General features: G+C 37.1%; 1 protein-coding gene across 1 annotated transcript in view; it reads left to right on the top strand.

Moving 5' to 3' along the window:
* Nucleotides 1-22,422, top strand: part of LOC111191659 (SLX4 interacting protein) — an 87,861-nt gene that overhangs the window by 9,016 nt on the left and 56,423 nt on the right. Inside the window, exons 3-4 of the mRNA XM_022667199.2 lie at nt 8,218-8,310; nt 10,353-10,473. Of these exons, the coding sequence (XP_022522920.2) occupies nt 8,218-8,310; nt 10,353-10,473 (214 nt within the window). The remainder of the gene's footprint in view (nt 1-8,217; nt 8,311-10,352; nt 10,474-22,422) is intronic.

Here is a 22,422-nt window from a genome sequence, read left to right as displayed (position 1 = left end):
ATATTAATACTGAATTCACCACAGTTGTGCTTATATGGAGCATTTTACTACCGCTCAAAACGCAGTCAATCAGATTTGACAGCCATAAAAAAATGCGGTAATGACGGTAATGAGCTCATCACCGCGGTGACGTCCCATAACCGCGGTATTGCGGTAATAAAATTATCGTCACAGCCCTACTTTGCATCACTTATATCAAGCCCACCTTTTGAAATAAGATATTGTAAATTTGATTAATCAAACCAATGACTAATCATAGACTAATCTAAACCTGGCATAGGCCTCTCTGCTGTAAAAAAAAAAAAAGAAAATCGAGAATCGAATCAAATCGAATCGTGACCCTAAAATTGGAAATAAAATCGAATCGAGGATTTAGAGAATCGTGACACCACTACTATGTACATACTGGTGCTTTAAAGTTGATACTAGGGCTGCACAATATTTGAAAAATTTTACATGTTCTATTTTGACAATATATGTCACAATATTAAACAATGCAGGGCCCATGGCGTCACCAGAACAGTAATAATAGCATTTTTAGTAATGTTATTTAATAATATTATTGGGTATGATTAGGGGTGGCGATATGGCCCTAAAATAATATCACAATATTTGATGGTATTTTTGCGATAACAATACTCTTGGCGATATGACGAAACACTGAATTATAAAAATATTTTTTTTTATTCAAAAAAAAAAAAAAATATTATTGCATATGATATAGTCTCTAGTAGATATATAATGGGAAATTATGAGAACAGTGTAAATTTTTATTTTGGTAAAAAAAAAAGGAAAAAAGTATAATCCTGATGTGATAATTAGGGGTGGGTGATACGGCACCGTATTTCTGAGTATAATATTGTTCTCCAGATTCAAAAATGTTAGTGATATTATTGCGTACGATACAATATGGCACACCCCTATTACAAAAGCATCACTAAAGAGTGTGGACTCCATAAATCTACAGTGATGTTTCAACAAAGATCACTACAAATGCTATGGCGTCGGATCAATGCCAAAAGTCGGGGATGAGATCCTGCAGTTCTTTAAATGTTGTTCTGGGTTCTTTTGGGATCTCCTGGATGAGTTCTTCATGCCCTTTTGGAGTAATTTGGGTCGGCCGGTCACTCCTGGGAAGGTTCACCAGTGTTCCATGTTTTCTCCATTAGTGAATAATAGTGAATCACTGTGGTTCTCTGGAGTCTCAGAGCTTTAGAAATGACTTTATAATCTTTTCCAGACTGATAGATGATCAATAACTTTGTTTTTTCTCATCTGTTGTTAAGTTTCTTCAGATCAGGGTATAATAATGTGCTGCTTTTTGAGATCTTTTATCTGTTTCATGTTGTCAGACAGATTCTATTCAAGTGATTTCTTGATTCTACAGGTCTGGCAGTAATTTCTTAATAATTTAAATCGTAATTTAAAATCTAATTTTTATATTTACTCAGGTTATATTTGTCTGATATTAAAGTTGTTTGATAATCTGAAATATGTAAAAATGACCCCCAATACCAGCAGCCCCCCCACACACACTCTGCTTTTTACTAAACGTCACCCTGCGTTTTTATCTCGTGTGGGGAAGGAGCTGCAGAGCGGTTTGTTAGGAAGTGAGGAATTTTAAGTGGGGGTCGTATGGCGGATGTGTCAGATCTGGTTTATGTGCTCCACAGATTCTCCACACAGACCACACAACCCCATCTCTTACGTTCTGCTCCTCACAGCTCTGAGCTCAATCCATCACAACTCATTTACAACTTAATGCAGCAACATAAAAAAAACTAAAAATACTTTTATACAGGGTAAAAAAAAAGAGCCTGGAAAAGTGTAGCTAATTAAAACAGCTGCTATATGCAGCGCCAACCCTCCTTTATTCTACTTTATCCCTAAGATTGACCTCCAATTACTTGCTACAGTAATATCACTTTATACTTATATTTTTTTAATAGAATAGAAAGGGTTCTTTAAGATTTAATAATGTTATTTATTAATAGTTTGATTTGCTGGTTTTATGGAACTCTACATTCACCAATTCATTCATTAATTCAAAATTTTACAGTGTTATTACTTAAAACATACATAATAAATACTATCACAAGTGTTCTTCTAGACTTCAACGGCGTTCTTTGATAATCCTTTGATTTTTATTTTATTTTATAGGAGGTCTAAATTCTGGTCTATATACAACTAAATAAGCAACTTATCTAAATTGCCATCATATAACTGAAACATGACTAATACTATGAAAAGTGTTTTTAAGACTTTAGTGGTTTTATTAAATAAAACCTTGATTTTCTTCTTTAATAATAGTTTAAATTGTGGTCTATAAATAACGTAATGTTTAAAATATAGTGGATTTAATCTGAAAACAGATGTGTTTTATGTTTAATAAGAGAATCAAGCAACTTGGTGGGTTACTCCTAAATAAGTAAATACCAGGAATTATGAATTTATTGGTGTTAATATTCTTCGCCCCAGCTTTATTAACCCTAATAATTTGGTTATAGCGCCACCATGTGGAGTAATGAAGTTAAAGTCTAACTGGAGGGAGTCTTAGAGTTTACAGTGTCTAATTTTCAACAAAAATATCCATATTTAATGCCATGAAAACTATACAATATATCACAATATTGATACTTTCTCCCACCCCTTATGTGGAGATCAATAAATATTGCCTATATGACTCTAAGCCCCCCTTTTTAGTGATTTATAGGTGAGATGTGCTATTTTAACGAAGCAGCAACCTGGACATCTCATGTCTGACTGTTGGCGTCTGTCTAGGTTGTATTCAGTCAGTGGAGCTCCTGTGTTTTCTGTTACCAAGATAAACGAGCAAAACTCCAGAAATGTGCCTGAACACACCTAATTTCCAGACCACCACACCCATCAGTGTAGATATATTCAGAAGCTCTGCTGCTATTTAAACCAGACATGTTGTTTTAATTATTTTTTTTTATGTTTTCAATAAACTATCTGTGCACTTTCAAAATTCTCAGTTCCACATTTTAAATATGAGGATCCTCAAAATTATATCAGTGAAGTGTGGAGCTACTATGAGTTTGTTAATGATGTAAAAACATTGATTTCTTTACATGGGTAACTCTATGCCCCTATCATTAGCATTACTAGCCTGTTGGGAGCATCAACTAAAAGTGCTGTATTTGGGAATTTTGTGAAAGGCGCACTTTAAAAAATCTTAAATTTTCCCAAAAAATCATGAGTGCGCCTTATAATCCAGTATGAATTATGTATGAATTTTACCAGTCAGGTATTAAGAAGCAGTAAAGTCACTCCACTCACACACTCCACAAGTACAGAGTTATACAGGAGTTTAGTTAAGTTTCTCCAGCACATAGACTGGAGCAGTATTAGCATTAGACGCTAACTGCATGAAGCGCTATCTCTTTCTTCGTTCAGAGGTGAGTATATCGGACTGTAGTCTGCTTTACTGTGTTTACTGTAATAAAACAATCTACGTGGAGCGAACCACTAGCTGATAGCATCCTGGCTTGATGCTGCTGCACCCAGCCTTATTGTAAATCTGGAAATCTATCTAAACTTACTGTAAATAAACAGAAGCGCTTTACTCACCCAAATAAAGGAAAGAAATCTGTGTAGATTGACATCCAGCGCTCGTTTAACTTTAAAAGAAAACTTTTTTTTTTTTTATCAATTAGTTTTTTTGTTTACTTAGTTAAGCATTACAGGTCTCCCCACCCAGTGCTGAGACCTAATGAAGTACAAGGGAAACATGGCCTGTTCCTTACTAGTGTCTCATAATCATGCACGTTGCAATCCGGTGCAGTTTATAGTAAGAAAAATATGGTACTTGTTATCCTGTTGCACTTTCACAATAGTGCAAAGTCTGCTTTAAGAAAAAGTTGCCAGGTTTACGATTTTTGTGCAAAATGTGTTAGATTAAATAGAGTTTATATTCGTGATGCATTTTATTTTTTTCTAGAATCTTTTTTAATTTTATTTTACGATTCTCCAGACCACTAGAGGGGGTGCTTCACGGCCCACTGGTTGAGAAACCCTGCATTAGACTGTAGCTTTTACATACTTATCCCTAATAAGGTTTTCACTGGGGAACATGTTATATTAGTTCAGATGTCACGTTTTGGTTCTTGGCCAGATTAAACTCTGATTCGGTGGAACACTGGCACTGTCCTTCATACCAGACGCATCTAAGCCGAGAGCTGCAGACTGATAGATTAGCTGACCCAAGTCTTAATCCATCTTCCGAGGCTCTGAAGCTCCCATAAGGCCTGGAGAAGGAGCGTGAACTCGTTCCTCCACCGGTCTCACACTGAGAACATTCCTGCCTTCATCTGTAATGACATATTTCCGATTTTAAACTGAAAGTTCGGGTTAAAAAAAGAGGGAAAACAACACGCAACACAATCAAATCCAGGGCAGCCATAATTGGACACATTTGTAGGAACTGAGACCCTTTCCTACAAAAACTCACCAGTCATTGTGACTCATCCATCGCCTGGCTCTGCCTCCTTTTAGTGCTTACTGTGCTTTCTTAGTTTAAAGAAATATTCAAGTATTTCATAAATATTTTAATGTAAAGTTTTTAGCTTTTAGCTCCATTCACCCCTATTCATAGAGGACTCACTCATTGGCTCCCTCTAGAGTCAATTACTGATATAATGGTAGGGTGGTCAGACTCTCCATAAACAGCTCTGGAGTGTTTTGCACCCATGGTTCTCTTTCTGTGATCCCATTAGCTGTATGTAGCCACTGCTCCTGACTCCCAGTCGCCGACTGAGTCAGATATTAAACATGCTGACTATTTGCTGGGGCTCTGTGACTGGTCGGTGATTAGTCAGAGACGGATCGGTGAGCGTCTTTCAGTAGTTCACACTACGCGACAGCACAAGTGCAGAGTGATCCCCGATTTGCCTATTAGCAGATTTTTTTGTCGGCAATCAATGAAAAACTGTCGGCGACTGAAAAACTGGCCCAAAATTGTGTAGTTTGAACCTGCCATTAGTGACCTCAAGTTTAGGTGTACTTGCGTTCTGCAGCAGGACAATGACCCAAGGCACACAAACAAGTCAAGTCGTCCTCTGAATGGCTTAAAACAAAAACTAAATGAAGGTTCAGGAGGGTCTAGTTAAAGTCTGTTTGAGATGCTGTGGATGATCTTAAACAGGACGTTTATGCTGGAAAATCCTCCAATGTGTCTGAATTAAAACAATTCTGTAAAGAAGAGTGGAACTAAATTCCTCCACAGTGCTTGATTGATTTGTGTAGATTTTTTGCCTTAATAGAGGAAATTGTTTTAAAAACTGCTTTTTAGTGAGTCAAAAAACAGCAGGTACTTCAGACGTATTTATGTTTTATTAAACAGAAATTAAAGATTAATTTGTGTGTTTTTTTATTCTTGTTTTACTCTGAAAGAGAAATCCGTGGCATGATCCGACCCGCTAGATTAGTGATGGATTCCACCCCTGGTTAAAAGTCCTGACTTGTTTGGTAGCCTGCAGATCTGGGCTGTAAGAGAGTTGCTTCATTCTCCGGCGCGAGCGGAGGACTCCCATTCCTCATTTTTCCAAAGCTCCTGCCCATGTTTAAACACAGAGCAGCAATTACAGTAAAATATGCTTTCATGTGAAAAACAAAGCCGTTTGGCGGAGTAATTTGGCCGTAACCGCCTGTCTGCGCTAATACTGTTCTGTAATCCCGTTTGACTGCAGATGAATGTGGAGGTTGGAAAAGCTGCAGAGAACGCTGGAGATGTTTTATTTACTCCATCGCACGGCTCCTCCAGTGCGACGCGGAGTAAATCAGGGCTTATGGGTGAAGACAGAGCGGGACTGGGGCCACTGAGAGAGAGAGAATTCCTCACTTCCTCACAGCATCGTCCTTCAGTGTTCAGTAGTGTTCAGTTTTTAGTGTTAAAATAAAAAAAAGCAAATAAAAGTGTTTAATTAAACAAAAAGTGGAATGTATTTTTTTTTGCATGCAACTTTCATAGTTTGCAGCTTTTTATTTATATAAAAAAAAAAAAAAAAAAAAAAAATATATATATATATATATATATATATATATATATATATATATATATATATATATATATATATATATATTTGTATATTTGTGGGAGTGTGCTATATATCGTATCGTATGCAATAATATCGCCTACATTTTTGAACATGGTGAACGAAATTATGCCCTGAAATATCGTTCCATATATCACCATATCCCCCTAATTATCACACCAGGGTTCAACTTCTTCAAATTCTTATCTTTATTTTTTTTTATATCTCAGTTAGGGGTGTGCCGTATCATATCATATGCAATAATAAAATTACATTTTCATCTTGTTGCAGTAGTGTATTCTTTAAATTAATATTATTATTATTTTTAATTCACTGTTTTTTTATATCGCCATGGGTATCATTATCGTGAAAATACCATGAAATAACGTGATATTAATTTAGGGCCATATCGCCTACCCCTAAGCATAAGACAAAATAATATTTTAACAGTTTAACAATTATTAATAAAAAAAACTTCTTTAGTAAAGCTTTAGTTTAGGTTAGCGCTGTTCTAAAAAAAATATTTCGTTTTATTTATGTTTATTCTTCACAGTTCTCCTGAAATTAAAATAATAGTAACAGAATTGCATAAACAAGCAACTATACACTTTTTAAAGACTACATTCAAAGACAAAATATGAATGAAACATTTATTATAATTAGTTTGGGAATTATATACTTATTTCTTCACATACTTTAGTCCACACTGTGTTTATGTTATGGAGTCACAGTTATTGAAGCATGACTGGAGCTTAAATACTGTTCACTGTTATATATGTGAACAAAACATACAAATAAACACAAAATAGACGATTTTTACGATTCTTTAATATTATTGAGGTCGTTCTCTTATTGCTTTTGGTTTATTAATAATTTTGGTTTGTTTAAGCTGTTTTTTTTCACATTTCTTTTATTGTTTTTAGTTATTGTTTATTTATATTTTACTCTTTTATTTGATTAGTCTTATTTATTCATCTGTAGTTGCATTTTATTTGTTTTTTTTAAACATATTATTTTATGATTCCTACTCTTAAATTTTTTTTTAATCTTATGTGTTTTATATCTTTTTTTATAATATCTTATATCTTATTAAAATGCTGTTGTTATTATTATTATTATTTATTTATTTATTTACTTATTTTTTTGTCAATCCCTTCCTATGGAATTGCTTGGCTACATTGTAAATGTTTAAATGAGTTATACAAAGATCGATTGATTGAAGTAGATAAAGAGAATCCAGTTAAACAAATGAGACACAAATATTATATAATATAATATTAACTAAAATTAACTATTTCCGGTATCTGTAGATCCGTTCTGGAGGAACTTTAACTCCATTCCTCCGTACAGAACAGCTTCAACTCTGGGATGTTGGTGGATTTCCTCACATTAACTGATCAATTCTGCTCCGCCCACAACATTTACATTAGATTAAGATCAGGACTTTAACTTGGCCTCGTTCCACAACGTTAACTTTATTCTTCTTTAATCATTTTTTAGTAGAACGACTTGTGTATTTAGGGTCGTTGTCCTGCTGCATGATCCACCATGATACTACTGCTCAGCATGTGTTCAGTTCCAGCAGCAGCTCACCTGATTTACTACATTTACCAATTTACCAAACCAGATGTTGATTAATATGATGAGAACTAGAAATAAGTCTCTTAAACTCAGATGAGGAGGAGGGTTAGGAGATGTTTTAATGAAACCTTTAGCTTTTGTAAAATTGCTGTTTGTGTTTATTATAATGCTGTAATGTGTTTTACTGAGCTAATAAACACTTACTGCACAGATAAGAACTTTTTCTTTACTCAGAATTCCCACAGGTGCCTAAACCTTTTTGCAGAATACTGTAGATCAGAATTTTGAGTTTTATAAAACATGGAAATTAATGGGTTATCATGTCACACCACTAAATTCATAATGAATGAATGAATTTCATGAATTAAACATGGTTTATGTTTCAAGTGATTTTACTGTAGACATTTGAATAGTTTGGGAAGTTATACATAGAAAAAAAAATTCAATTTGCTTTGAATAAATGATATTTTATATTATTAGAAACCTTTTTGTACTATTAGTGATATAAATATTAAACCCTTTCTCTCTCTCTCTCTCTCTCTCTCTCTCTCTTTCTCTCTCTGTCTCTCTCTCTCTCTCTCAGTGTGGAAGTTTTGCTGTGCTGGTGGATCTTCACGTTCTTCCTCAGTCTGGTGAAGAGAGCAGCAGCAGCTGGTTCTCTGAGGAGCACAGAGAGGTATGGGAGCGGCTCCATTGCAATGTATATAACATCAGTGTTGCATTTATATGTAATTTTTTTTATGTTGACGTAATTCCTTTAGTTGTTTGGTTTATCTTTGTACCAGTCAGGTATTAAGGAGCAGTAAAGCCACTCTGCAGAACTATAGTGTTATAAGGGTGAGTTTTCAGTGAAGTTTCTCCAGCACTAAGGCTGGAGCAGCATAAGCATTAGCCGCTAACCTCAGCACTAGCTCTTTTGCCCTTTAGAGGTGAGGGTAAAACAAGCTACGTGGGACAAACTGCTAGCTGATAGCGCCCTGAATTACTGGAACACTGGAACAGGGTTCCTCAGTGTAGCGCTATGAGGCGGCATGTACTGGCGCTAACTGCAGATAACTGCATTGTTAAGAATACTGGAAATCTAAGCTTACTGTAAATAAACGGAAACGCTTTACTCACCCAAATAAAAAAAAAAGATTTCAGGATAATAATCTTTGTAGATTAACAACCAGCGCTCGTTTAACACTAAAATAAAATGTTTTGTTTACTTAGGTGCCTTAAAATCCAAAGCGCCATATATTCCATAAAATACAGGACACCACTCACATTTCTGCAAATATTGTATTACATCCTTTTATGAGACAACCCTATAGAAATTAAACTTAGATTTACCTTAGAGTGCACGGAAAAAAAAATTGTAGAAACTAAAATTATTTTGAACTTATTTTTAAGTTGTTTCAGTTTTCAGTTCATCCAACTGAAAAATCTTTATTTTTGTGTACCAGTGTATATTTACTGTCTTCTAAAAAAACCTTAACACACAGACATCAATGTCTCACAATTTGGACATGTTCAATGTGTTCACTTGTGTTGCCTAAAATTGAGACAGACAGACAGACAGATAGATAGATAAATACTTTTTTTATTTTATTGTGATTTTAAGTGATAGACCATCACAAAGTAGCACAACATTGTAAAGTGGAATGAAATTATAAATGGTTTTTAACAAATGTGTGATGTAAAACACTATTCAGCTCCCTTTACTCTGAACCCCCTAAATAAAATCAATTGCAATCAATCGCATTCATTAGTCTTAGTAGAGTTAATCCAGCTGTGTGTAATTTAGTCTCAGTATAAATACAGCTGTTCTGTGAAGCCTCCATGGTTTGTTAGCGAACACTTGTGAACAAACAGCATAATGAAGACCAAGAAACTCACCAGACAGGTCAGAGATAAAGTGTAAAGCAGCATTAGGTTCAATCAATCATCCAAAAATGAACCCAAAAAAGTTTTCAGGTGTATCAGGAGAATCTGTCCACAGGACAACTATAAGGCCTGCATTCCACAAATCTGGCCTTTATAGAAAAGTGGAAGAAGAAAAGCACTGTTGAAAGAAAGATGTAAGAAGTGCTGTTTGCAGTTTGTAGCTACAAGTCATGTAAACATGTGGAAGAATATTCTGTGATCAGATCAGACCAAAGTTGAACTTTTTCCCTTAAATGCAAAGCAATGTGTGGCAGAACTGTGAAACATGGTGGTGGCAGCATCGTGCTGTGGGGATGCTTTTCTTCAGCAGGGACAGATTAAGGAAGCTGGTCAGAGTTAATGGATGGAAAGAAGAATGGAGGAAGATAAATAAATACAGGACAATCCTGGAAGAAGAAAAGCTGTTGGAGGCTGTAAAAGACTTGATACCTTCCAGCAAGACGATGACCCTACACATACAGCTAAACAGAGCTACAGTGGAATGATTTAGATCAGAGAATATTCATGTGTTAGAATGATCCAGTTAAAGTCCTAAAGACCTAAATCCTATTGATCTTCTGTAGAGAGACACGAAAACTGCTGTTCACAGATGCTCTCCATCCAACCTGACTGATCTTCAGCTGTTTTATAAAGAAGAATGGAGGAAAAATCTTGTATTATTTTTATTTCTCTTCACGAATGTGTGCTACTTTGTGTTGGTCCGTCACTTAAAATGTGAGTAAATGTGAAAAGATAATGCTAAAACAGAAAAAGCTGAAAGCGTGTTGTGATCTGTGATTGGTTGGTCTGCAGGAGGTGAGCGCTCTGATAAAGGATGCTGTAGACCAGAGAGTGAGACAGTTTCTGGAGGCCAGACAAGGTCCAACCAAACAGAAGAAAGAGCTTTCACCTCACAACCCTCTGTGTATTAAAGGTAGAGTACACCATACTTTTAATACATTTAAATATTAAACGAGACTTACTTTCTATAGGCTGCAGCTATTGATCATTTTATTAACAAAGTATTCTACCAAATATTCCATTGATTAATCAGATTAGAATTTTTTTCTGATTTATTAAAAGGTTACAGTAAAGAGTGCAGCTGTTAAACTTTAGCAGAAAATACAACACACTGTTTTTCCCTTTGAAAGTCAATTCAATAGGGATAATACAACAGGGAAATAAAGGGCAAACACAGGGTAATATCACTGAACACAGGGTGACACAGGCCAACACACGGTAATACAGACGAACACAGGGTAATACAGACAAACACAGGGTGATACAGGCCAACACACGGTAATACAGACGAACACAGGGTAATACAGACGAACACCGGTTACAAAAGGTGAATACACAGTGATACAAGCAAGCACATACTGATACAGGCAAACACAGGGTAATACAGACAAACACAGGTTAAAAAAGGTGAATACACAGTGATAAAGGAAAGCACATACTGATACAGGCAAACAGGGTAATACAGGCAAACACATGGTGATACATGCGTGGTACAGGGGGATACAGGAGAACAAAGGGTGATACAGATGAACACAGGGTGATTCAGGCGAACACAGGGTGATGCAGGCGAACACAGGGTGATGCAGGCGAACACAGGGTGATGCAGGCGAAAACAGGGTAATAACAGCGAAAACAGGGTAATAAAAGGAAATACAGGGAAACACATGAGAACACACACAGGGAAATACAGGCAAACACATAATAATACAGGTGAAAAAACGGGTAATTAAGGCAAACACAGTGTAATACAGGCAAACACTGGGAAATAATGGTAAACACAGAGCAATACTGGTAAACACTGGGTAATACAGGGACAGATAGTGTATTTTGTATGCCCTGTGTTCCTTTAACCTGCAGAAATACACTAAAAACTGCCAAAAAAAGAGGACATGTAAATCCAGCCCACAAAAAAAAACACAGTAGATTGGTATACCGAGCACAAGAAGTACTTTATAACATGCATTGTGGTGTGGTCTCCTTTTAGAGCTGTGATTTTAACAAGGACTCTCCATTAGCAATACAAGGGTGTGGCATAAGAGCTTGATAACAAAAAAAACTTCTTTTAGATGTTATGGAAAGAAATGCAGACATTACAAAATATTTAATACTTCTCCCTCCCAGTCTCAAGTCTTTTACAGCCTCCAACAGGTTTTCTTCTTCCAGGATTGTCCTGTATTTATTTATCTCCATCCATCTTCATCTTCCCATCAACTCTGACCAGCTTCCTAAATCTGTCCCTGCTGAAGAAAAGCATCCCCACAGCATGATGCTGCCACCACCATGTTTCACAGTGGGGATCAGAGTGATGAGCAGTGTTACTTTTTACTCCACACATTACATTACATTTAGGCCAAAAGTTCATCTTTGGTCTGATCTGAGCACAGAATCTTCTTCCACATGTTTATTGTGTTCCTACATGACTAGCTACAAACTGCAAACAGCACTTCTTACGTGGTTTTCTTCTTCCACTCATCCATAAAGATCAGATTTGTGGAGAGCAGGACTTATAGTTGTCCTGTGGACAGATTCTCCTGATACACCTGAGCTGTGGATCTCTGCAGCTCCTCCAGAGTGATCATGGGCCTCTCGGCTGCTTCTCTGGATCTGTCAGTTCGGGTGGATCATGGTCATGTCTTGGTTGGTTTGTAGAAACAGATGTAGAATACTCTTTTTTGTTAATTTTTGGATGATTGATTGATCCTAACCCTGCTTGAAACTTTATCTCTGACCTGTCTGGTGAGTTTCTTGGTCTTCATGATGCAAGTTGTTCACTAGTGTTTACAAACAACAAACCACTTGTTAGAGGTCTTCACAGAACAGCTGTATTTATACAAATTACAAATTACACACAGCTGGATTAACTCTATTAACTCAGTAAGTGATTTCTGTAGGTGATTGATTGCACCAGATTTTATTTAGGGGTTTTAGAGGAAGAAAATTGCGAACCACTGTATTTGATGCATTATAACATGATGCATTATGACATGTTGAGTCATTGATTTTTGGGGAAATTTGCTAAACATTCCCTGAACTACACAATATAGCCGTGGTGTTTTTTTTCCCCAGTATCCTGCAGGTCTATCTCATACTTTACTGTTCCGTTCCTTTACTTCTCCACCTGTCTGAGATCTGCTGAAGCTTTGTCTCCTGATTAATAATCAGTTTCTTAGACTCTCGCGCTGTAAACATGCGGCGCTGGGTCGGGGAAGGGCGTGTTCGCCGAACACCGCAGGGAATGTGAGATACCTGCCTGCCGAATGCCACCAGGGGTGGAGGAAGAAAAACAGAACTAGTCGAGACTCGGCAGCTCCCTCCACGCCCTGGGTGTGTCCCGGTTTTCCAGCTGCAGTGATAGCAGAGTGGCGGACTGTTTGCCTTGGCCTGCGCTGCTGCTTTAAGGCGGTGTGTAAACTGTGATTCCAGCTCTGTGTAAATAGCAGCTATTTTTTCCTCTTGTTATCTTAATGTTGAAACTCCTGGGCGTGAACCTCGTTTGTATACAGAGCAGCTGAAGTAGAACCACCATTCCTCCACGCTGTAAATGCTGTTGATACCTGAGTTAGCGCTGGACAATATATTTCTTATTAATCTGTGTATCATTCATTCTTTTGTTTAACAATTGCACTTACATTTACATTTAGGGTATTTAGCAGACGCCCTTATCCAGAGCGAAATTGAAAGTCCAAAATTCGATTTTTGTTCTTGAATATAATATCAAAAGCAAATAATGGCTTGTATTTTCTGTCTCTTTATTTGACGATCCAAACAAAAATGGGAAATAAAAATCCCATTCCCATGCCACCATGGGAAAATGTGCACACTGTATGATCCAACTGTAACAACAGAACATTCATAAGCAGCAGGTTTGAAATGTAGATAACTGACAGTAATCACAGCAGCCCTGTACAAGATCATGCTCTGTTCTCAATCTGCAGCCCATGCAATTAGAACTACTAGAATTTCCCGCAAAATACTATGACTTTAGTCTTGTAATATTACAACTTTAATCTCATAATATCACGATTTTATCTCATAATATTGTGACTTTATTCTCGATGTGAAGTGTTTTTATATTTTTAAGTGTGGCCCAAATAAGTTGTAATATTACAAGAAAATAAAGTCCTAGTATTTTGTGGGAAATATTTTGCTTGGGCTGCAGTTGAAGAGTGGATCACTGAGGGAGGGGAAGGAGCATTTACCAAAAATGATCTGTTACAGGGCTGCTGTGATTACCATCAGTTATTTACATAGTTTGGTTTTTGCAACTAAAAGAACAAAAATACAGTCAGTTCCAGTCTAGTCATGAATAAAGGAAATAAACCTTTTACTCATGAAGGATGACTGTCTGTGTGTTGCTGTAGTAAGCATTAAAGGTGGAACGGAAAGCCGGTTAAGACACTGGTGAAAAATAAAAAACAAAGTTCCGCTTCTGATGCTTTTTTTTATATTTCCCATTTTTGTTTGGATCATCAAATAAAAAACAGAAAATACAAGTTGTTATTTCTTTTTGGTATTATATTCAACACATTTTTTACATTTTGGATTCTCAATTGAAAATCAAAATGCATTTTTCCATCAGTGTCTGAGCGGACAGGTGGGCAGTCAGAAACACTTTATTATGTGGAAACAGGCAATGTGATTTCATTATCAGAGTGTGATTATCTAATGACTCCGGCAGATCTGAATAAAACAGCTTAACTACAGGGAGAGAGCCAGAAGGTAACATAGACACGGAGGCTTCCTGAAATACTGACAGGTGGGGGGTTGATATTGATTATTAGATCAAGGCTCCAGATCTCCAGCTGATCTGACTATATCAGTATAGCTGTATACTGCTGTAGGAGTATAGCAGTATACTGTAGGAGTATAGCAGTATACTGTAGGAGTATAGCAGTATACTGTTGGAGTATAGCAGTAGACTAAAGCACTGACTCACCACACAGCTCTGCCCAGCTGAGAGAGGGAGATTACAGGGTAGGAATTCTCATAAAATTTCTCTTCTGTAGACTCTGCCAGCCTTTCTCACGGCATATGGTGACGGTGGTGCCCCACAGCGCCGCTCTCTCTGTGTTTTTTAATGTTTCAAACCTGTTCCTGTGTGATGAATCTGCAGAAACACATCCTTCACCCTCCCAGACTGTCCGTATGGAGCTCATCACATCATAACACTCGCATCACTTCACTCACCTCACACACACACCTCCCACACACACCAATCATGTATCAGTTCTCTCTGATAAACTCACCGGGTCACTGCTAATGCAGTATCATTGTGTGAGTGTGAGTGTGAGTGTGTGTGTGCGGCAGTATATATATATATATATATATCACCCCTGGGCCAGATGTAAAGTCTGTAGGTATCTAGTGTTTCTGAAAAGGCTGACTCATTCTGAATGATGGGTTTGTGAAAGAAAGAGGGAAAACACATCAAAGCTGATTTTCCACTGCAGGGCTGAATGGTTACTAAGGCCGTGCCATGCCATACAGTGCCATGCCATGGCTTCCCGTGTCAGGCTGTACTGTGCCATGCCATACCGTGCTATGCCACGGCTTCCCTTGCCATGGCTTCACTTGTCATAGCTTCCCTTGCCATGTCGTACTGTGCCATGCCTTATTGCGTCATGCCATACTGTGCTATGCAATGGCTTTCCTTGCTGTGGCTTTTCGTGCTGTACAGTGCTATTCCATGGCTTCCCTTGCCATGCCGTGCTGTGCCATTGCTTCCCTTGCCATGGCTTCACTTGCCATGACTCACTTGCCCTTGCCATGCTGTACTGTGCCATGCCGTATTGGGCCATTCCATACCATGCTATGCAGTGGCTTTACTTTTACTATACCATGGCTTCCCTTGTCATGCCGTACTGTGCCATGCTATGGCTTCCCTTGCCATGCTGTACTGTGCAATGCCATGGTTTCTCTTGCCATGCCGTACTGCGCACGTACCATGCCGTACCAAGCCATGTCGTACCGTACCTTGCCATGCCATACTGTGCCAACACATACCATGCTGTACCATGCAATGCCGTACCTTGCCATGCCATACTGTGCCAGGTCGGTGTGGACCTGTTAGCCCAGTACAGTTCCATTTCCATTTGGAGTGTTGTTTAATCAGGACCAGGAGGTACCTGGAACAGAGTCTACTAGCTAACTAAATGGAGAACTGTGCTTCCTCTAAAAAGTCTTTCTCTAAATGCTGATCCTGGAATCAGGAGAATGCAGGTTCCATCCCCCATGAAGCCACAACAACTTCTAAAACCACTCCTAAACCCAAAGCCCTTATAGCTGCTGTGTGAAGTTATACGTTTATCTGATGCTGACAGACAGTAATATTTGTAACTATTTGTTGCATAGTTCGTGAAACTATGAAAATGGAACAGTATAGTATAATATAAGATTATAACTTTATTTCAGATATTGACTGTGTGTGAACTGTGTGTAAATGTTGGCACATTTGTAGCACAGTCAGCTAATAATTACATAATTACATATTTCATTACATACAAGCAGCTTTAGTTTCATTGTTATAAATGTCCTAAATAGCAATGATTGCTTTATTTTTGCAGCATTAAGAAAGTACAATGTGTCCCCTTACAACCCCAAATTTTTAAAAAATAAAAAATAAAAAAATAATGCTAAACTTGTTATTTCATTAATTAATATACAGTATTTGGACACATTCTCATTCAATGGTTTTATTCTTTTAAAGTTTTTTTTTCCTACATACTAAATGGATACTTAAGTGATCTATCAGACTATGAGGGAACACATAAGGAATCATGTAGTAACTTATCCTGTACAACAGAGGAAACTCTTGCTCTTCCTTTACTGTGGCAGTCCTGATGAGTGCCAGTTCCATCATAATTTGAGGATACTTCTTAAAATTTGTTTTTCAGACTGAATGACCTTAATTTTTTTCTTAAAATCATTTTTTAATTCTTTATTTAGTTGAATAGTTGTTGCTTCTCTTTACAACCGATGCTCTAAAACACATTAAGAGACAATAAATTCAAGTAATTAACTCTTGATGGATAACTGCTGTCACAGCTGTTAACTGAAAGCCTGAATTCCAGGTGACTCTACCTCATAAAGCTGACTGAGAAAATCCAGCAGAGGTGTGCAAAACTGATCATCTATAGTCTAATACACAGACTTTTTAAAATAATGTAAAAACGCTGAATTTAAGGCGTGTCCACACTTTTCTCAGTGCTGTAATTTGGCCGGTGATGAGTTCTAGGTCAGTCCTGGTGCAGACAGATATATTGTGATGATGATAAATGATTTTTTTCCAGTTTCTACAGCAGCTCTATTTGTTTATCAGCGCTGGATGTTCTCCTAAAGAGCTGTAGCCATTATGAGAGTTGTATAGTTAGAGATAAGCTATGTTGTTAGCGGGGGTTTTTTGAGAGCTTGGTTCAGGTTCTGGCTTGTGTCTGAGATGGTTTGCTCACTTTCACATTCTTGGCTCGCGAGGAGAGGTGAGCATTAGGATGATATGTCATCTGTATCATAATAAATTACCACAGTGCACTTTTCTCAGCAGCCTGGACATCGTCAGGACCTACAACCAGCGTATAAACCAGGACTGATTCACACCATCGATTCAGTTCTGGTTCACATTTCCTGATTCAACTCGGAATAGTTCAGTTATAATTACAGATTAGAGAACTAAAGTTGTAATTGTACCATTAACCCCTTCTAACCTACCAGTTATTTTACATAGTAAGACCCTTTTTTTTTTAGTAATTTGCTGGCTTGATTTAGGCCGTCAGTGTGTCTTTGCTATCGTAACGACAGGAAAAGTCTCTCTCTCTTAATTAATCATGGGTGTGTTTAATTTTGGGTGTAATGGGAAATAAAACAATCAGAGTGTCTCTTGCTCATCATTCCCTTTAAGAGTCAGGTGAGCTCTGATTTTGGCATATTGCTATTTTAACAGTGCAGCTACCTGGACGTGTCCAACAAACGCTTCTCAGCAGAGGAAACTGAGCTACTCTTTCACGTTAGTTAATTCTGTTTATTGTTGATGCAAAGGTTGGCTTTGTATTGACAATTCACTGCTGAGAAAGCGATGAACGTCTGACTGTTGCCGTCTGTCTGTGTAGATATATTCAGAAGCTCTGCTGCTATTTAAACCAGGCAGGAGGAAGGAGTGATAATATTATCCACATTTAAAGTGGAATAAAAACTCAGGAAAAATACTGAGACACGTCTCTAACTTTACCTTAGCTTTTCTAAGAACTTTTTCACACCTGTAGTTGTGTTTTAGTGTCTATGATCCGGATCAGTTGATAAGTTTGTTTATTTGGAGCGTTTCTCCCTCCGTTTGGTTTGTTTTCACACAGGTATAAAAACCTAAACACACTAAAATACTCACCAATAAACCATGCCAGCACATCGTCTCCTCTGATTGGTCTGGTGTGGGAGCAAGAAAGTAAATATAGTGAAAATATTCTGTATTCCAGTGTGTTTATCTGTATATCTGTGCAGTGTGAAGCTGATTTAACACAGAACACTGAAAATTTGCTGCTGCACAATTAAACACAGTGTTTTTAAAAGTATGTGTAGCGCAGATGCGTGCAGTGAATGCAGCACATACTGTACTCTTAGTGTGTAAACAGCGTGGAGCAGCAGAGGCAGCGTTTGTTCATAGCTGTGGTAATTAATTAATGTTATCTGGTTATTATATCAGATTAAACTGCGCCTTATCAGCAGTTCAGCTCAAATAAAAGCAGTATATTTGATAACTGGGTTCTTTTGATCCACACCCAAGTGTGATTACTGTTTTCACACCTGCTCAATCGAACCACACTAAAATTACAAACCAACCAGAGACTGATTTAACCAACCAAATAGTGCTGGTGTGAAAACACCCTAAAACAACAGAATGTTCTGAAACTGATTCTTTAACTGATTTTTAATATCAACCTCTCTTCTAGGGTAAACCCATTTAACCCTTAGAACCCTACGGACGGATTTACGGTCCAAAATCGCACTTTGTGTTCTCAGCTTAATTACTCAGGAATCCCTTTACACATAAACATAATCCATACAAGGTTAGAAAGGGTGAAACTTACTCTTTCTAAAAATAGTGATGACATCCCAGTGTGGTAAAGCTAAATCTACAAGAAACCCATTGAGAAAAACACCTAAAAGAGTGAGATCTCCTTCCCCAACCAATATTATTTACCTTTAGTGCTTCAAACATATTTATATGATGTTTCAAACCAAATAAAATCAGTAAATGACTCACTGAAAAAGTGTGAAACTACCAGAGGTGAAAAAAGTACTGAAAAATTGTAATTAAGTAAAAGTACCATTACTTTGCTAAAATTCTACTCAAGTAAAAATAAAATTACCCATCTAAAAAGTAGAAAGTAAAAGTAGAAAGTACTCAATTTAAAATGTACTTTGAGTAAAAGTTACATAGTTACTTTTTATTATTTGATGTAAAAAAAAAGTAAAAACTAATCATAAATTAAATTGTTTTTAATGAACTATTATTCCATATAAGAATTTGGATCTTTCATGCAGTATTTCTTTAGACCACCCCATAAAACAAGTGGTATAGGTTTCTCTGATCCATTATTTTTCTTTACTATTAAAAAGTTATGGTAATATACAGTGCCCTCCATAATTATTGGCACCCCTGGTTAAGATGTGTTCTTTAGCTTCTCATAAATTGAGTTTTGTTCAAAATAATATAGGACCACGATGGAAAAAAAGAGTAAAATACAACCTTTAACTCAAGTGAATTTATTCAGTAGGAAAAAAATCCCACATTAAGAAATAATTATTTAACATCAAATCATGTGTGCCACAATTATTAGCACCCCTGATGTTAATACTTTGTACAACCCCCTTTTGCCAACAAAACAGCACCTAATCTTCTCCTGTAATGTTTCACAAGATGGGAGAATACAGAAAGAGGGATCTTTGACCATTCCTCTTTGCACATTCTCTCTAAATCATCCAACGACCTGGGTCCTCTCCTCTGCACTCTCCTCTTCAGCTCACCCCACAGGTTTTCAATGGGGTTGAGGTCTGGGGACTGAGATGGCCATGGGAGGAGCTTGATTCTGTGTGCGGTGAACCATTTCTGTGTAGATTTGGCCACATGTTTAGGGTCATTATCTTGCTGAAAGACCCAGTGACGACCCATCTTCAGCTTTCGGGCAGAAGCCACCAGATTTTGTTTTAAAATGTCCTGGTATTTTAGAGCATTCAGGATGCCATGCACCCTAACAAGGTTCCCAGGGCCTTTAGAAGAGAAACAGGCCCACAGCATCACTGATCCCCCGCCGTATTTCACAGTGGGCATGAGGTGCTTTTCTGCATACTCAGCTCTTGTGTTACGCCAGACCCACTTAGAGCATTTGTTGCCAAAAAGCTCTATCTTTGTTTCATCTGACCAAAGCACACGGTCCCAGTTGAAGTCCCAGTACCGCTTAGCAAACTCCAAATGTTTGCGTTTATGATTGTGAGTGAGAAATGGTTTCTTCCGTGCATGCCTCCTAAACAGCTTGTTGGCATGTAGATAGCGCCTGATGGTTGTTTTGGAGACTTTGTGACCCCAAGAAGCTACCATTTGTTGCAATTCTGTAACAGTGAGCTTTGGAGAACTTTTTATTTCTCTTATCATCCTCCTCACTGTGCGTGGTGGCAAAATAAACTTGCGTCCTCGTCCAGGCTTGTTTACCACTGTTCCAGTTGTTTTAAACTTCTTAATAATTCCTCTGACAGTAGATATGGACAGGTGTAGGCGAGTAGCGATTTTCTTGTAGCCATTGCCTGACTTGTGAAGGTCAACACACATCTGCCTCACTTGAATGGTATGTTCCTTTGTCTTTCCCATGTTGAAGATAAATGGCCTCTGTGTCACGTCATATTTATACCCCAGGGAAACAGGAAGTTGTGAATTACTAATTAAATGTTCCTACATACTCTGATCAACTTCGTAAACTACTGTAGAAGTGACAGAAATACTTTTATTAAATTTATTTCCTAAGAATTGTTAGGGGTGCCAATAATTGTGGAACAGGTGATTTTATGAAGAATAATTATTTCTTAGTCAGGGATTTTATTTCCCCCTTAAAATTTACTTGAGTCAAAGGTTGGACTTTACTTTTTTCCCATCGTGGTCCTATATTATTTTGAACAAAACTCAATTTATGAGAAGCTAAAGAACACATCTTAACCAGGGGTGCCAATAATTATGGAGGGCACTGTAGGTGACTAAAAACTGTAATTTTATAGGTTTACAGTTCATTATTATTTTTTAACTTGCAATTGCTTTATTTTAACTGCTATTTAACTGCTATTTACATGTTTTTTTTTGTTTATATTTAAGCAGATTGTTTAATGATAAAAGTACTTACACCACATGCTTTCACAGGTTTGATGTGGAAGTTTGGAAAGCTGCAGCTCTGTCTGGCGGGACAGGAACATTTTGTATTGCATGAGGACGTTATTGCCTCGCTATTTCATGCGCGAGCATCTGTGCCATTTATTTATTTATTTATTTTTTCAGCATTTTTTTTACTCAGTAATTAGGAATTTTCCAATGTAGCAAAGTAGATTACTTGTGTCAAAATGTACTTGAGTAAAAGTAAAATTACGATTTTAAAAACTACTTTAAAAATTACAAATTACTCATAAAATCTACTCACATTTTTACTAAGTAGTTATTTTGCACTAAACATTTTTATTTTTATTTCAACTCTAAACTAAAAAGTTAAAATTTTTGTATATATATGTTTTCTTTGTGTGTCCTGATCAAAATACTGTAAGGCTCTGAGTGTCAGGTTTTTAGTATCTACATGTATCCTAGAGGTGTGATTATCAAGAAAAATAACTCCGCCTAATGCTCTCTCCATGTATTTTGTCAAAGTAATAATTAATAAACCATGTAATGAACTCAATATCATCAATATTCTTATGAATTTAACTCATAAACACTCTAATCTAACCATTTTTGAAAATATATTTTAGGTGTGAATATATTTAAAGTCTATACATTAAAAAAAAAAAAAAACAGGCGCTTGGTAATTTTTTTCACAAAACATGATCAGTTCCAGGAAAACATAACAATTCTGCTTCCTTTTACATTTTAAATTATTATATTTTTGAGCAGCCGTATGTCTTCTGGAGTAAAAGAGATCAGGGCGTGTGTCTGTCTGATATAATTACTGTGTTATAAGACCTGAAAGAGGAACTGATAAAAACGGAGAAAAATGACCCCTCTGTTTTTGGTAGTGTGTTTTATGTGTTTAAACCTGTTTGCTAAGCTCTGAGTTACTAAATATCCTGCTGTGTATTATATACCTATATCATATCATGCATGTATAAATGTCTGCAGGCGTCAGGATATGCTGATGAAAGATTCTGATAGGTGATGCGTGATGGGTAATCTCAAACTGCTGAGAGAAAGAGAGAGAGAGAGAGAGAGAGAGAGAGAGAGAGAGAGGGGGGGGGGGGGGTGTTATACGCCGGTAGCTGGAGATAAGAAAGCTGAGAGCTGCATGCAGTAATAAAAGTCCTGTGTACGGGCAGGACGTGTGCCAGCAGCAGGATAATGCGCAGTGTGGGATTACAGGCAGTGGGGCTGTGGGTGTAGAGAGAACCTGTGCCAACGTATTTCACCAAAGTGCAACCAATCTCTGTGTTTACAGAGGTAAACAAAGCCAAATTTAACTGCTTAATTACCACCCTTATGAAAATAAATATACCGCATTTTTTGCACTATAAGGTGCAGTTTAAATCCTTTAATTTTCCCACAAATCATCTTATCGTTTTATAATCCGGTGTTCCTTATGTATGAATTCTACCAGTCAGATATTAAGGAGTTTCAGTAAAGTTTCTCCAG

This window comes from Astyanax mexicanus, chromosome 25, assembly GCF_023375975.1.
Source record: "Astyanax mexicanus isolate ESR-SI-001 chromosome 25, AstMex3_surface, whole genome shotgun sequence".
Taxonomy (NCBI): Eukaryota; Metazoa; Chordata; class Actinopteri; order Characiformes; family Acestrorhamphidae; genus Astyanax; species Astyanax mexicanus.
This window is presented reverse-complemented; position numbering and strand designations above follow the sequence as displayed.